This window comes from Folsomia candida, unplaced genomic scaffold, assembly GCF_002217175.1.
Source record: "Folsomia candida strain VU population unplaced genomic scaffold, ASM221717v1 Fcan01_Sc001, whole genome shotgun sequence".
Taxonomy (NCBI): Eukaryota; Metazoa; Arthropoda; class Collembola; order Entomobryomorpha; family Isotomidae; genus Folsomia; species Folsomia candida.
Window position 1 is genome coordinate 17,319,696 of NW_019091193.1, and position 14,228 is coordinate 17,333,923.

The 14,228-nt window shown below is 36.2% G+C and overlaps 1 protein-coding gene and 1 long non-coding RNA gene across 4 annotated transcripts; one reads left to right on the forward strand and one right to left on the reverse strand.

Moving 5' to 3' along the window:
• Positions 1 to 122: 122 nt before the first annotated feature.
• LOC118434010 lies at positions 123 to 13,724 on the reverse strand. Its single transcript, XR_004833711.1, has 3 exons — positions 13,570 to 13,724; positions 730 to 947; positions 123 to 649 (listed from the first exon to the last, which is right to left on the reverse strand). It is a non-coding gene; the product is annotated as an uncharacterized LOC118434010 (long non-coding RNA).
• LOC118434002 lies at positions 3,055 to 8,418 on the forward strand. 3 transcript variants are annotated; one of them, XM_035846610.1, is made up of 9 exons: positions 3,055 to 4,850; positions 4,947 to 5,024; positions 5,141 to 6,683; positions 6,756 to 6,896; positions 6,958 to 7,131; positions 7,203 to 7,425; positions 7,506 to 7,523; positions 7,584 to 7,899; positions 7,962 to 8,418. In XM_035846610.1, exons 3-9 carry the CDS (start codon positions 5,228 to 5,230, stop codon positions 8,151 to 8,153), a joined length of 2,520 nt encoding a protein of 839 aa, XP_035702503.1. In that variant the 5' UTR covers positions 3,055 to 4,850; positions 4,947 to 5,024; positions 5,141 to 5,227; the 3' UTR covers positions 8,154 to 8,418. The 3 variants fall into 3 exon arrangements, with proteins under 3 accessions (XP_035702503.1, XP_035702511.1, XP_035702500.1); XM_035846618.1 differs by having other exon boundaries at positions 3,055 to 6,683; positions 7,584 to 7,742; positions 7,809 to 7,899; XM_035846607.1 differs by having other exon boundaries at positions 3,055 to 5,024.
• Positions 13,725 to 14,228: the final 504 nt, after the last annotated feature.

A 14,228-nucleotide genomic window follows, 5' to 3' on the forward strand; every position in this document is an offset into this window, starting at 1 on the left:
GAATATCGAAATAATTGATAACTTCCTTTTGATAACGTATATGTACTTCTGAATACGGATAAATTATTGAAATTCAGTTACTTACTATGCATGACATGGAGAAACGCAATGACATCAGAGCATTATTTTTTAAATCAAAATCAATTTATTAAGTAAGACTGACCTATTTGTTGTTATGTATGACTTTATTTCTTAAAACTCGCAACTATTTACACACTACACACAATGAAATATTACGGCACTGCTTCGTACAATACTTTTAAGGTAGTTCCAGTTCTGCATTTATGGAATTTTTCTTTCAAATTTGACAACGTTTCCAATCAAGGTAATTAAAAACAACTGATAAGTACAATTGACTTGCTCATATCAAGAATTTTATGTCACCCACGAGCCATGGCGTGTTGGATTTCAATGCAAAATAATGAATATAAATGCTTGTAACCTATGCCACATTTATTTACATTGATATATGTTGTATGCTGTGATAATTTAAGTTTGTCAGCTCAGACTGATGACAAGCGTCTGTCTGGTAATACTCTGATAATCTAATCTTCAAGTTACAAAATGAACTTGGCCACCAGTGTCAATGAGAGGATGGCAGGAACGCTGAAGGCTGCTGAAGGCATCGACGCTGGATTTTTTGATGCAGCTAAAATCGTATTTAAAAAAGGGTCAGACATCAACCTTCGTTTTTTTGTAATAATCAAAATTATTAGTGTAATACGTTACCTTTTGTCTCGCTCTTTGAGGATCCTGCGTGCTTGGCGTCGTGGGTGGATTCTGGTTCGGCTGCAGGCTCTGGTTCAGCGGCTGCTTCGGGCTCTGCCTTGGGATCCTCGGCCTTCACGGAGGGGGAGGAGAGGCAGATCAAGGCCACCATCCCCACAACAAGAACAAGACGCATTTTCATCATGATTGTGATCTAGTCGCTTGGTTGACGTTCGTCTCTATGAAATGTGACACAAGAAAAGTTGATTTATGTTGAAATTACTTGCTGGTACACACATGCACTTGTTAGCGCAGTAGCAAGTCCAACTACAAATATAGAGCAGCGACGCAATTATTGCTTCTAACCATTTCTCAACTTTAATAAATTCCACGAAATTTCTAAACACATATTAGAGATTCAAATTATTGAAAACTAGAACAGTCGTGAATGCATTCATTGCTTAAGGTTCAGTCTGAGCATTGCAGATTCAAGTAATTCGAATATAAGTATTCATGTATCTCTAGCATTGAAAGCAAGAGTAAACTTTTATTGCCAACTATTATATTTGCATGAATGTCACAACCGGTAACAAACAGATCAACACTTTTCGTCATAACTATTTACGTTACCACACACCTACTCGACCAACTAAAGTATGTCTAGGAACAAAGTGCGCACTAAGTATGTGAAGAAAGTCTAGTAACAAATCTCAAATGTCACTCCCCCGATAAATTTCATGTTATATGTTACATTTTAACACGGTATCAGGCGGGTTGGATGAAAGACATTCTCAGTTTTTGGACGCAAATTGGTCTGAACTTTACATATTCTTCTTTGTGGCGCAGGAATTGTATGCAAAGCACAAAATAGTCCTTAATACTAGATGATTATCAATAATGTCCAAACATTAAGGACGGTTTTGCAATTTAGGAATATATTTCGTACAGAACAGGACAGTGAACTTGGCATTATGATTGTTGACCGAAAAGCACCCGGAAGTCAAGAAAGGCAAATGTATATTAGCAATGCAATTTCTTATGTTTTTTTTAAATAAGTCTACAACAAAAACCGGACATGACATGACAAGTAGTGAGCATGTATAACATTAATACCTTGAGAGACATGACCTGACTTTCATTAGACAAAAAAAGTATGCAGGAAATCGTGACAAATTTGAATACCACTAGATTTTCCATACATACATACAAGTGCATGTAAATGTATAGCACCAGTAAGTTCTCGATGTTCTCTCCTAACAATTTATCATGTTTTCTCCGTGTTTTCGATTTTCCTATTCCTAACGTAATTATTATTGCAATTTGAAACAATATTGACAACTACAACGTTGAGAGGTATTTTGACTTTGTTGGTCGATACTATTCCAATCCAAGGATTATATGGCAAATAAAATCAATGAGATATGAATAGCTGAAACGTAGCCAAATGTGCTTTAGCTCGTTCGTAGACTATTTACTAATTCAATCATCATTTGAACTGTGTGTTCATGACTTTCTGAATTTTGATTGTCCAAATATAGAAAAACAAATGCTTGCTTTGGTCTGATGAGTGGCTGACTTTTCTGTTGGACTAAAGTTATGACTTTGCAGTTTCTTTAATGTTTGTGGACTACACATTTTAATATTTTAATGCTAATTGAAGTGCTTAATTGCCAAGAAAAAAATCATTTGTTGATACTTACTAAAAATATATGCATACTGTGCAAGCAAAGATTATTTACTCCAAAATTTGAGTGCTTAGTTGGTACTAAATTTCTATTATGTAATCTTATTGCATCAAACTCAATAACACGTACTGTGGATGAAGTTCTAACCCTGCAGACTTATTACACCGCTTTGTAGCATTAATTTCACGACGTCACCGGTCAAAAAAATTTTTTCCTCCAAACTGGTCCAAAATAAAAGTCTAGCATGGGAATAGTATAGAAAAATTATTTTTAGCGTTCTATGACCCCTGGGTCATGAATTAAGGGCCCCTGAAGGGTCAAATAGCGTTCCCTGATAACCCCATGCAAATGGGGTATCAAATTAATCCCCTGGACCAGGGGAACCAGAAAAATATTTTTATAAATTTTTATGACCCTTGAGTCGTGAACTAGGAGCCCTTGAAGGGTTAAATATCATTCCCTCACAACTAAAGGCAAGTGGGGTATCAAATTAATCCCCTGGACAAGGGGAACCCAAAAAATATTTTTCTGGATTTTTTTGACCCTCAGGTCAAGAGTTAAGGGCCCCCGAAGGGTCAAAATAGTAACCATGGTAACCCCATGCAAGTGGGGTATCAAATTAATCCCCTGGCAAAGGGCAAGCATAAAAATATTTTCCTGAATTTTTTTGACCTATCGGGCAACAGTTAAGGGTCCCTGAAGGGTCAACATAGTAACCATGGTAACCAGGCTTCATATCCTGTCTCAGGCAGCATACTTATGTTTGTATAAACTGGTCCCTTTCTCATATACATATCTTTATGCACCATCTTGTTTGGGGAAGGATTGGGTTAATGGTTGGGGTGATGAATATCCCCTAAAAACTGATGCATTATAAATATATGAGGTGATGGGAGACCCCTTATCCTTGCTGGCTTCTCCAGTCGACATTTTGAAATTTAAGTTTTGGAGTTTGTACTTACTGGTATCCGCTCAATTATTAATTTTTAAAATTGAAGATGACGTTGCATAACTTAATTTATGGAACACTGTATGTGTTATATATAGTTCATTGTGTTTGTGGTAAAAGTTGCGCGAATGTCGATAAAATAGAAATAGATAAACAGGTTAAAGTTGTGTGTGATGAGACGGATGACCTGGGTGGATTGGTTATCTGGTTCAAGGAGACATTACCATCCAATTGCAGTGGATTTCTGATATGTAATCAAACGATGTGTATGGAAATTAATGAAACTGTTATGTTCTTCAGTGACACTATCAAAATTGAAGAAGTAGAGTATGAAAATAAAAAGATACGGATATGGGGAAGTGAAAGCTATGTAACTTTTTATTTTAAAAGTTTCGTGGATGCCAGCCGTTATCTACTAAATAACATCACAATTTCAAACGCCAACCACACATTTCCATCCAATAAACTATCCGACTTAACTCAGGAAAAAATTAGTGACACTTATTGTAATATAGCGGCTGAAACGAAGAACTGTACCACCAAGCAAGCAGTAACTAAAGCTATTCAAGGCACTACTCCTCTTCCTTCTGCATGCACAGTTCTAATTCTGTGCAACCAAATATCATGCATCAGGTTCAACTACACAAGTCTCCTGCATTCAGCCTTCTTTGCCAGAAAGCACACGTTTATTCCTACCAACGAAGGTAAATTGCCATCTTGCTTTCATCTTCGTCAAGATGCATTTTTCCATCCTGGATCTCTCCGACGCCTACGTGGTATTATACTTTCCTTGGAGAAAGCTAAAGTTAAAAAGGCGCCAAGCGGATTACCTTTCAATCTCCCTGGATATAGGTAATTGGTTATTTTGGATGAGTTTTTTTATTTTTGAAGTTGCGATTGGAATCTTTATGAAATGATTCTTTATTAACATAATTTTATTATTGGTATTAATTAAGATATTGCGGGCCTGCCACCGATATTGAGAAGCAGGATGATCTCGGTGGCCCAATAAATGCTATTGGTAATTGTTGCCCAATTTATGCTCATGCACTAACCAAGTCAAATTTGTGAAAATTAATTTTATAATTTTTGTGTTGATATTATTCACAGATGCAGCATGCCGCAAACATGACGTCGATTATTTGCTAGGGGTTCTACCATCAGAGGCAGACGAGGCACTTCTAACTACTGTGCAATTACATCGAAAAGATCTGTTCCCACTTTTTGCGGCCGCAATGAGTGCCAAAAAATATTTCGAAAGTCAAATTGGAGGGTCCTATACATCCTTCTTATATTTCTACCCAGCAGGATTTTATCCCAGTTTAACTTTGCATTTTGCACATGAAACGGTGTACGATAAAACTTCAGCAGGAACACTAACAACTGCTCGTGCCATCTGGGAAGGCCAAGCTCAGGAGTCAAAGTGGATAAGTATTCTGCAAAATATTTGGCTAGGGAGCTGCTACACGGTGGATCCAGAAACTAATGTAAATCCACCGCATATCGATGTAAGATTATATTTTTGCACTATTAATGCTAGCTCAGATTCATCGATTTATTGTCTGAGAGCACAGACGCATTTCATACAAGTTTATCACTTTTAGCAAAAACAGTCTGACATGAATTCCCTCGTCATGCCATGCTCAAATGTGGATGAAATGGACACCAATGCAGACGCACTTGTGAGAAATATTGCAACATATTTATAAATAGCAGCGACCGCGGATGTTGTGGGGGACATCGTGAAATTGTTATTGTAGTAACAAGCTCATGTACGTTTTTGTTCTGATCAATACAGGAGGATGGTGATGGAGATGATGAACGTGGGCACTGTGGACAACGTGAAGAGTTAGGGGAAGGGTCAGCTCCTGGCGGTTAATCACCAATGGACACTTCAAATACAGAGTATGCATCCAAGAGTACAGAAGGTGAAGATACATGTGTGGGAACAGACATTTACCCAACGGCCCCTTACAAAGGGGGATGTAGGATGATTTTGAACGAATTTGCAACCAAGAATGATGATAACCAGATTTCGTTTATTGAACATGTTCGTATTTGCCCAAAAGGCGCTCGTCCTCCAAAAACTAATTCACTTAACGGATTCGTTGAAATAATCCTTGTGGGCGGGATGACTATCCACCAAGTAATGTACGCATCTTTCCAGAACAAGATCTTCTCAATCATACAAGAGAAACAAACTACGCAACGCAAAATAAAAAATTTCTACTTTGTCCTCGGATCGAAACAAGTTGCACCAGATATGTTGTTTTCTGACAGCCAGATTACTAGTGACCATCTCGAAGGAATCTTACCTGCCGAGTCATTGACGTACTGCATAATTTTACTTCACTTCGGACACAATCAAGGGCAATTTCATCAAGCAGTTCAATCTTTTTCACTAATCCAAAATGTTCCACCCGGCAGTGACACGGTAGGCTATCTCCCAACCCCCATAAACGACGAAAAGATGAACCTTATAAACGAGTTCATTCAAGATGTCCTAATTGTTGGTCCTCCTTGTCCGGATTCTGAGTGTGGATATTTCTATTCCCTTCTCAGAGCTAAAGAACAGGTATTGGGGGAAGGTGAAATGCGAATTCCTTTATCTGATGTTCCTAGACGGAATGATGGAACCAAACCTTACCTTAGTCTTTCGAGGTGCAGTCCTACGAGTTTTCCTATGCAACAATTAGCCTTTGAAATTGAGAAAGCAACACCGAAAGCGAAAAACGACTGTAAACAACCAAATACTAAACTCCCATTCCAACTACTTGGTGTTTCACTACAGGCGACAGCTCAAAAGTTAATTGTCAACGCCAAAGTATTCTTTGACAGTAACCAGGTACAGTGTGAAATACTAACAGGAAACTCTGTCACCAAAACTAGCCAGATTCTAGGAATTGGAGAGAGAACAGTTTATCAGACAATGGAGAATTACAAAACGAATAGTATAAAAACACCTGGTAAGAAACGTATTAGACCAACGCCAGTGATGGATCAGTTTGACGACTTCCGAACTGAGCACGTTAAACGAATCATTCATCAATTCTATGCTAATAATCAAGCACCAACAATGCATAACGTATACACAAAACTGATGGAGGAAGTCAAGGAAGAAGAAGATGGTCGGATAGCCCGAGGAGAAACTCTTACAGCGTTCAAATGTTCCAAGTGGACGTTAAGAAAACTCATTAAGCAATTAGGATTTAGATTCAAAACTGTTGATAAGCGAGCAGTTATCCTCATGAGATCAGACATCGTGCAGAAGCGATATGAATATCTGTCCGTAATGATTAAAAATCGTCAGTCCGAGAACCCAAAATGTGTTGTCTACACAGGTTTGGCTGATTAAATATCAAAAATGTTTTAATTTAATTTAATATAATTATTAATGCATTATATTTATTCAGATGAAACGTGGGTCGATAGTTATGCTAGAACTGGAAAAGGCTGGGTTATTAATTCACCAAAGTCATTTCATGAAGCGGCTTTATACTTCTTCCAAAACCCGAAAATTTCTAGAGGACCACGTATCATTGTGATGCATGCAGGTGCAGTTCAACTATCCACATTAAATAGGAAATTATTTCAAAATAATAATTATCTTCACAGGTGGAGAGGATGGATTCGTACCTGGCGCTATGAAGGTATATCCAGTATCAAAGAAGAAAGTCCAGATGGATTACCACGCAAACGTTAACGGTGTCGCTTACATGGCTTGGTGGAAGGATCTTAATCAAAAGATAAAAGATAATTATGGTCCATGCATAATTGTTATTGATAACGGTAATATCATCCAATAATTTGTATTTGTAAATTCCATTTTAATTTGAATTTCATTTATTTAAATTTGTCAGCTCCGTATCACAGCACCAAGGAAGCCCCAAAATCTACATCCCGAAAACAAGAGCTATACGACTGGCTGAATGATAATTTAGAGGGCCCTGAAAAGCTGAAACTAAAACCTGTAAAGCAAATGAGACGACCTGAATTATGGAAAATGGTTCAAGACCTTAAAAACGGAAATGAATATTACATTGTGGATAAGGAGGCATTGAAATATGGAAACACTGTTGTCCGGTAAAGTTATTTTCTATTCATGGGTAATTTACTAATAATTTGTAATATTTATTTAAACACTGTATTTACGTATTTTCCAGATTACCCCCATATAACTGGTAAGAACTGGTAATCATAGGTAACGGTAATAAGAATATTCATGTAATAACTATTTTTAGCGACTTGAACCCAATTGAGTACGTGTGGAAAGACATCAAGCACGCAGTTAGGGCTGCAAACACACAGGGGACCGCTGAGTTTGCACAAGCTGAGGCTGAGAGAATTATGACAACATACACAAAGGAACAATGGCAGAAACACATCAAACATGTGCACCGGTTCGTAAAACCAAGATTCGCTATTATGGGAATAATTCGCAATTTCTACATTATTATTGTAAATAGATTGGAGGACGAGTATTGGAAAAATGATGGACATTTTGATGACTTCCTTGATGACTTCCAAACACGTGTAGCTTCAGCCAACCCCATTCGAGTGAGTTCTTGGTGACAGTAAACTATTAGTAAAAAAATACATAACTTATACATAATATACAGATTACAGCAGCAGATGATGTGTCTGACGACGAAGATGAGGACCCTGACGATGTTGACGAAGTAGTTGATAGATTCCGAATGCAAATACACAATGATATTGAATACTCACAGGCTGGGGAAGAAGAAGACTTGCCTGAAGAAGAATGTGCAACTTCTAGGAGGAGATTAACCTTCCCACCAGAATCAACCTAGATTTTAACTTCAATGGATTCAATACATAATAAATATTATAAATAGTGAATCCGATTTGTACATAGTGTTAAGAATTATTATTCATTAAATTTGTACGAAATTTTCAAAAATATGCCTACCCCTCTCTACTTAACATTCTTGCAAAACTGAAAACTTTAAAATAATGTCCCGTTTAGTAAAATACAATAAGTTATTATTTGACCCTTCAGGGGCCCTTAACTCTTGACCTATACGTCACAAAAACCAAAAAATATTTTTCTGATTCCCCTGGTCCAGGGGATTAATTTGATACCCCATTCACCTTAGTTACCATGGTTACTATGTTGACCCTTCAGGGACCCTTAACTGTTGCCCGATAGGTCAAAAAAATTCAGGAAAATATTTTTATGCTTGCCCTTTGCCAGGGGATTAATTTGATACCCCACTTGCATGGGGTTACCATGGTTACTATTTTGACCCTTCGGGGGCCCTTAACTCTTGACCTGAGGGTCAAAAAAATCCAGAAAAATATTTTTTGGGTTCCCCTTGTCCAGGGGATTAATTTGATACCCCACTTGCCTTTAGTTGTGAGGGAATGATATTTAACCCTTCAAGGGCTCCTAGTTCACGACTCAAGGGTCATAAAAATTTATAAAAATATTTTTCTGGTTCCCCTGGTCCAGGGGATTAATTTGATACTCCATTTGCATGGGGTTATCAGGGAACGCTATTTGACCCTTCAGGGGCCCTTAATTCATGACCCAGGGGTCATAGAACGCTAAAAATAATTTTTCTATACTATTCCCATGCTAGACTTTTATTTTGGACCAGTTTGGAGGAAAAAATTTTTTTGACCGGTGACGTCGTGAAATTAATGCTACAAAGCGGTGTAATAAGTCTGCAGGGTTAGAACTTCATCCACAGTAAACTGGAGTTAAAAAGTTGTACATAGGTAAATAATAAAATTGAGTTACTATTAGACCTTAACCTTGACATAGGATAGTCAGAGAGAGAGAGCTACAATAATAATTTTTGTTTCAAGGTGGACTCTTTACTCGGCATACAAATTGATTGGTTTAATATATTGTATAACATATTATTTCCAGATAAACATGCCATGTAATTAAATGTTTTTGTGGATAACATATTTGTTAAATAAAATTAATAGATCGTATAAATATAGTTTAAGAGGCTCAAATTACTGTCATTAGACATTGAGTTTTGAGCTCATAGTACTTTCAAAATTAAAATTATTGATCCCCGAAATTATAGCATCTGTTGGACGAACGACTCTTTTTGGTACAATAAGTAATCACGACCATGAGTAAAAAGCTCTATGGTAAAAAGTGTACTTCTCTTCGTATAATATGTATAAACCAAGAAACTACATGATAAAACCAAACAACAACCGGCTCTTATTTAGATAGCTCGTTATTCGATTCGTGTAAAGAATTGCGTGAAATTGGACCCTCGACAACACGACTCAACGAAAAGATGGCCCTCACCTCATATTTCTAAAAATTGCTTTTGTTGTAAAAAGCTGTCGTCCTACATATCTGTCGGAATTTGGCTCTCTTTCCTATCAAAGTGGCAGTCTTAAGTTGATTATGTACTTACTTATGACAAAGTTTCTTTACGGATGAACAATGAGCATACAATGCATTGGTGTCATTGTAGTTAATATCTGACTCGGGTAGTGTTCTTAATACGACGAAAGGCTTTAAAATTATTTGTATAGCAAATATGATTATAAACACAACAATACTTATCTTATCGTAGTAGCAAAATATCTTCGCCTAAATTTCAGAAAAGATTCCACTAGAATTATTTTAAAGTATATCGTATACATATGGAACGGCATATTCAGGAAAATATTTACAAAAATATGAAAAATGGTAGCGTTTGCTTGAGAGGAACTTGAATTTAACGTCGGCCTACTTTAAGTTAAATTCAGTTTCATTCACACGCAAAAAAAGAATTTTGCTAGTAAGGCTGAACAAGTGCAACTGCATTATGTTCTGCTGCAGATATGCGTAAATCTCACCAATGGCGATGCATTTATTCCCTTCTCCAATGACCTCAAACAACTATTACAACGATTTCAGAATAAGTTTCAATTTTAGCGTCTGCACAGCGTGAATGAGCATGCTGCATGAGCAATGAAATTGAAAATGGAAACTGCAAACTTTAAATTTGCAATGTTCAATTAGGTGCAAGGAACCCACAATGCTCAGATGAGCCACATAGTTACATAGTTACATAGTTACATAGATCTCACAACCCCTTTCATTGAACTTATGCTTTTGATGAGATTATCGTTACGGCCATCTTGTAGTATAAGTTTATGGGTACAAATCCATTTGATTTTATTTTCCCACTTGGACGACCATAATAACCAGATAAGGCAGAGCTAGGTCAATGATTCATTATTTAAAATCTATTACGCCAAGGAAGGTTAATCAATCAAGCCAATATGTAAATAATCGGCTCAAATTATACTGCGGTTTAGTTCGACTTGTAGGGATTCAGGTTCGGTCATTAAATAAATAGTAACCAGCTTATGCACTTTTAATTAGCAGACATTCATCTACTTTGCAAGATAACATAAGTATGATTGAGACTGGTCGATAGCTTGCTAAGATAGAGTCGTATCAAAAAACACAATGTTACGGTCGAATCAAGGTATTTGCACCAGATTAACGAAGCAGACAGAACGTCGTTTTACAATCAGGATGCATAATCATTTTTTGCTTCCAAACTAAGCAAGATGAAGGGCAGACAGACAAGTCTTAGTTTTCAAGTATAGGCATGAGACGTAGAGCAAACTGAACTATCTCAGGGCAAAATCAAGCACACACAAATCATTAAATTGCAATACAATTGAATATTAACCTTCAACTTCTTATCATTTAAAATGTGTCACAAAAGCTGTAGCCACTTCAACCCAACAAATATTCCGTCCGCTTATAGTCAGATTGAACCGTGTAGTTCTATTAATTACTGTACTTGAGTCATTCATTCAGTCAGAAAGAACAGTAGTGCATGCAAAGCTTGCAGAGTGTTTTTAAGAAATGCAATGAAATCATGCAACTATTTTACTTTTAAAAAGTCTGTTCAACTTCTTGCCGTGTAAAATGTTATCCCAGTCTTGGCATATGAAATAATTCGACTCTTGTGATTCTTGTGGTAAAAATATTTAAATTCAGCAAACAATGGTAAATTAGCTAGTGCTGTACATACATTTATGAATAACGCAGGATAAAGTATTTACTACGGGTCGATGATTCGACTGTTTTTACACCTATTTTTATTCTAAATTTTAACAAAACTTTGTCTCAATAAATACCTTACAGAACAACAAATTCGAGGTGGTTTTTCAAAGTTGCCAAAATTGCGCAATAAATATAGAAATTCTTAATAATGCATCTGCCAAACCTACAGAAATAAAATGATATTATTATAAATATGACATCTGAAAATGTGAATCTCATTTTAACTGTTTTGAATTTATGTTTAAAATCGCATTGGGTCAATGTGATCTAAACTATTTTGAAGGACACTTTCAATCTCGGCCAGTCCATGCAATCAGATGTATTTTGATAACATGGGAACTACAGCTAGTTCTCACCATTCTACTTTAGTTATCTAGTGTATTTCGATGATTGCTCCTCGTTGCAAACAACTTGCATACATATGTTTGTGATGTGTATGTATCGCTAATCGAGAAGACATACATAACTTCATCAGTCGTATAATTACATCAACAATAATGGCGAAGAAATTATAAAGGTGTGGGTGACATTTTATAGCAACTATTGTGATTGTAGTTAATATGTATATTTATTTCTGTAAAAGATTTTGTGCTATTTTACATACATGGGATAATCACATTGTTGAACAATGTTTCTTTGTAAAATGGCAGTGTTACACAATTTAAACCCTTTTTGTTGGGAATGATAATAATGGTTTGATTGTGAATATGATGGTGAAAACGATGTGCAATGCATGCACACTTTTTGTGCTGCTGCCATTAGTCAAAATTTGTGATCCGCTGCATCTTACATTGTGTGGAACTGGAAATGCAATTCTCGCCTACACTTCAACAGATGAGAAATAGACATTCTTAAAAAAGTGTAGCTAATGGGTCAAAATTTTAAACTGCTGAACAACAACGCTTAAGGTTGTTGCACTGCGAAACTGAGGTACCTACATATCTCCAGAATATAGGCGAAATATAAAAGTTTAAACAGCACACTCATCCTCAGTTCAGTCGGTTTGCATTTTTAATTAAGGAAAACTAATTGAGTTTGTCTCAATGTGTGCATAAATACTTATTTTTGTGAATAAGTTTCTACAAATTCAAATATTCTAGGTTTACAAAATAAAATAAATTATTGTTGGATTTTTTACTTGGATGATTGACTTGATGGAATGCATATGTGAAACTTTCTTACGGCCATTGCATTTATTGCACATCTTAATGCCTAATTTTGGGCAGATGATGGAACGAGATTATCATGGCGTAACAATAAGAAGAATGCTTGATTGAATTTAATAGCTACATGTTGCCCACGTACATACATATTTATTTGCCTTGACTGTTGAAGGGATTGCAAACCTTGTTTACTTTTGCACGACACACAGCACAATTATCCAAATAAAAGCAGAATGAATGGGCTTTCGACAAAGTAATTTTTAAATCCTGCAGGGAAAAGTGAAAACAATGCATGATTTCCACACGTCTCACTCTCTGGCCGACGACTGACTCGAATGACTGAATACAGGTTCTTTAGAATCAATATTTAAATTCAGCATTGCATTTCTGTTGTATAAGGAAATGCTTTATTATAAGTGACCCAGGTCATAAATAATGCAGTTAATTATCATTGAGGTTCGTAGGATTTCACTAAATGGAAAGTCAATGTCAAGTCAAAGGTTGAATATTGTAGAATGCCATGTGTATGCATATTATACTATGCTACGTAATTATAAGAATCAAGCAATAATGATAAATGCAAATAGTCAAGATCAATTATCAGGGTTTGGTAAGGTTGCTTCTTCTGTTGGAAGTTGGATTTATGTGTGACATTAGTTTAAATATTTTTCATGAGACAATAGTTTAATCGGGAATTGCTTTCTGCTTTTCTTTCCTGTCATTCACCAATCGTCACAAAATTTTAGATCGTCTTATTTACTAATTTGCCTATTGTATGCAATAATTTTTGACAAGGGCACACAAAAATTGAACGCGAATTGACACGTGTCTAAAATACATATCTAATAAGCAATATGGGATTACTTATAAAGGTAGATCAATTAGCATTAAATCAAAATTAAATATCTTGATTATTTATCATGCGAATATTAATCAATTATAAGATGTCAACCATCCCAGTCACTTTTAAGCCAATTTAAAAATAGTGAGAAATTAGCTTACCGGTGTGGCTGGAGAAAGTCCTAATTCGACTGCGAGTTGGTCACTTTTTTGGAGAGTTTGAGGAAGAGATTGCAACTGAAATGCAACCTGATTGATACTGACGAACTCAGACCAACTTAGTTTTGCTTTGGGGAGATTGAGCTGCCTTTCGAATGGGATTACCTTCGTCCACCTGCATACCTTTCTGCACCTTGCAAAAACTAAAGCAAGGCAGATTTAGTTGGCCCTGATATACTATTGAGTAGCAGGATTTGCAGGTACATACATACACTCAAGTACACAGATGAATGATCATTCCGTCGAGTTAACGTAGGATTAGGTGACTCATCGTCACAGGTCTAAAAATCTTAACATTTTTACGCATTTCTCCGTTCTGGGAATTTATTTTTAAATTCCATCAGATCCATTTGTAGGCCAGATCAGTACCAATTTATTAAAAATATGTACTCTAGATTTTGACAAGTTTTGAAGGAGGAGATCAAATTTTTCTGAAGGTGTTCACTCTTTTTGGGTCTCCTCCTTCAAAACTTGTCAAAATCTAGAGTACATATTTTTAATAAATTGGTACTGATCTGGTCTACAAATGGATCTGATGGAATTTAAAAATAAATTCCCAGAACGGAGAAATGCGTAAATATGTTCAGATTTTTAGACCTGTG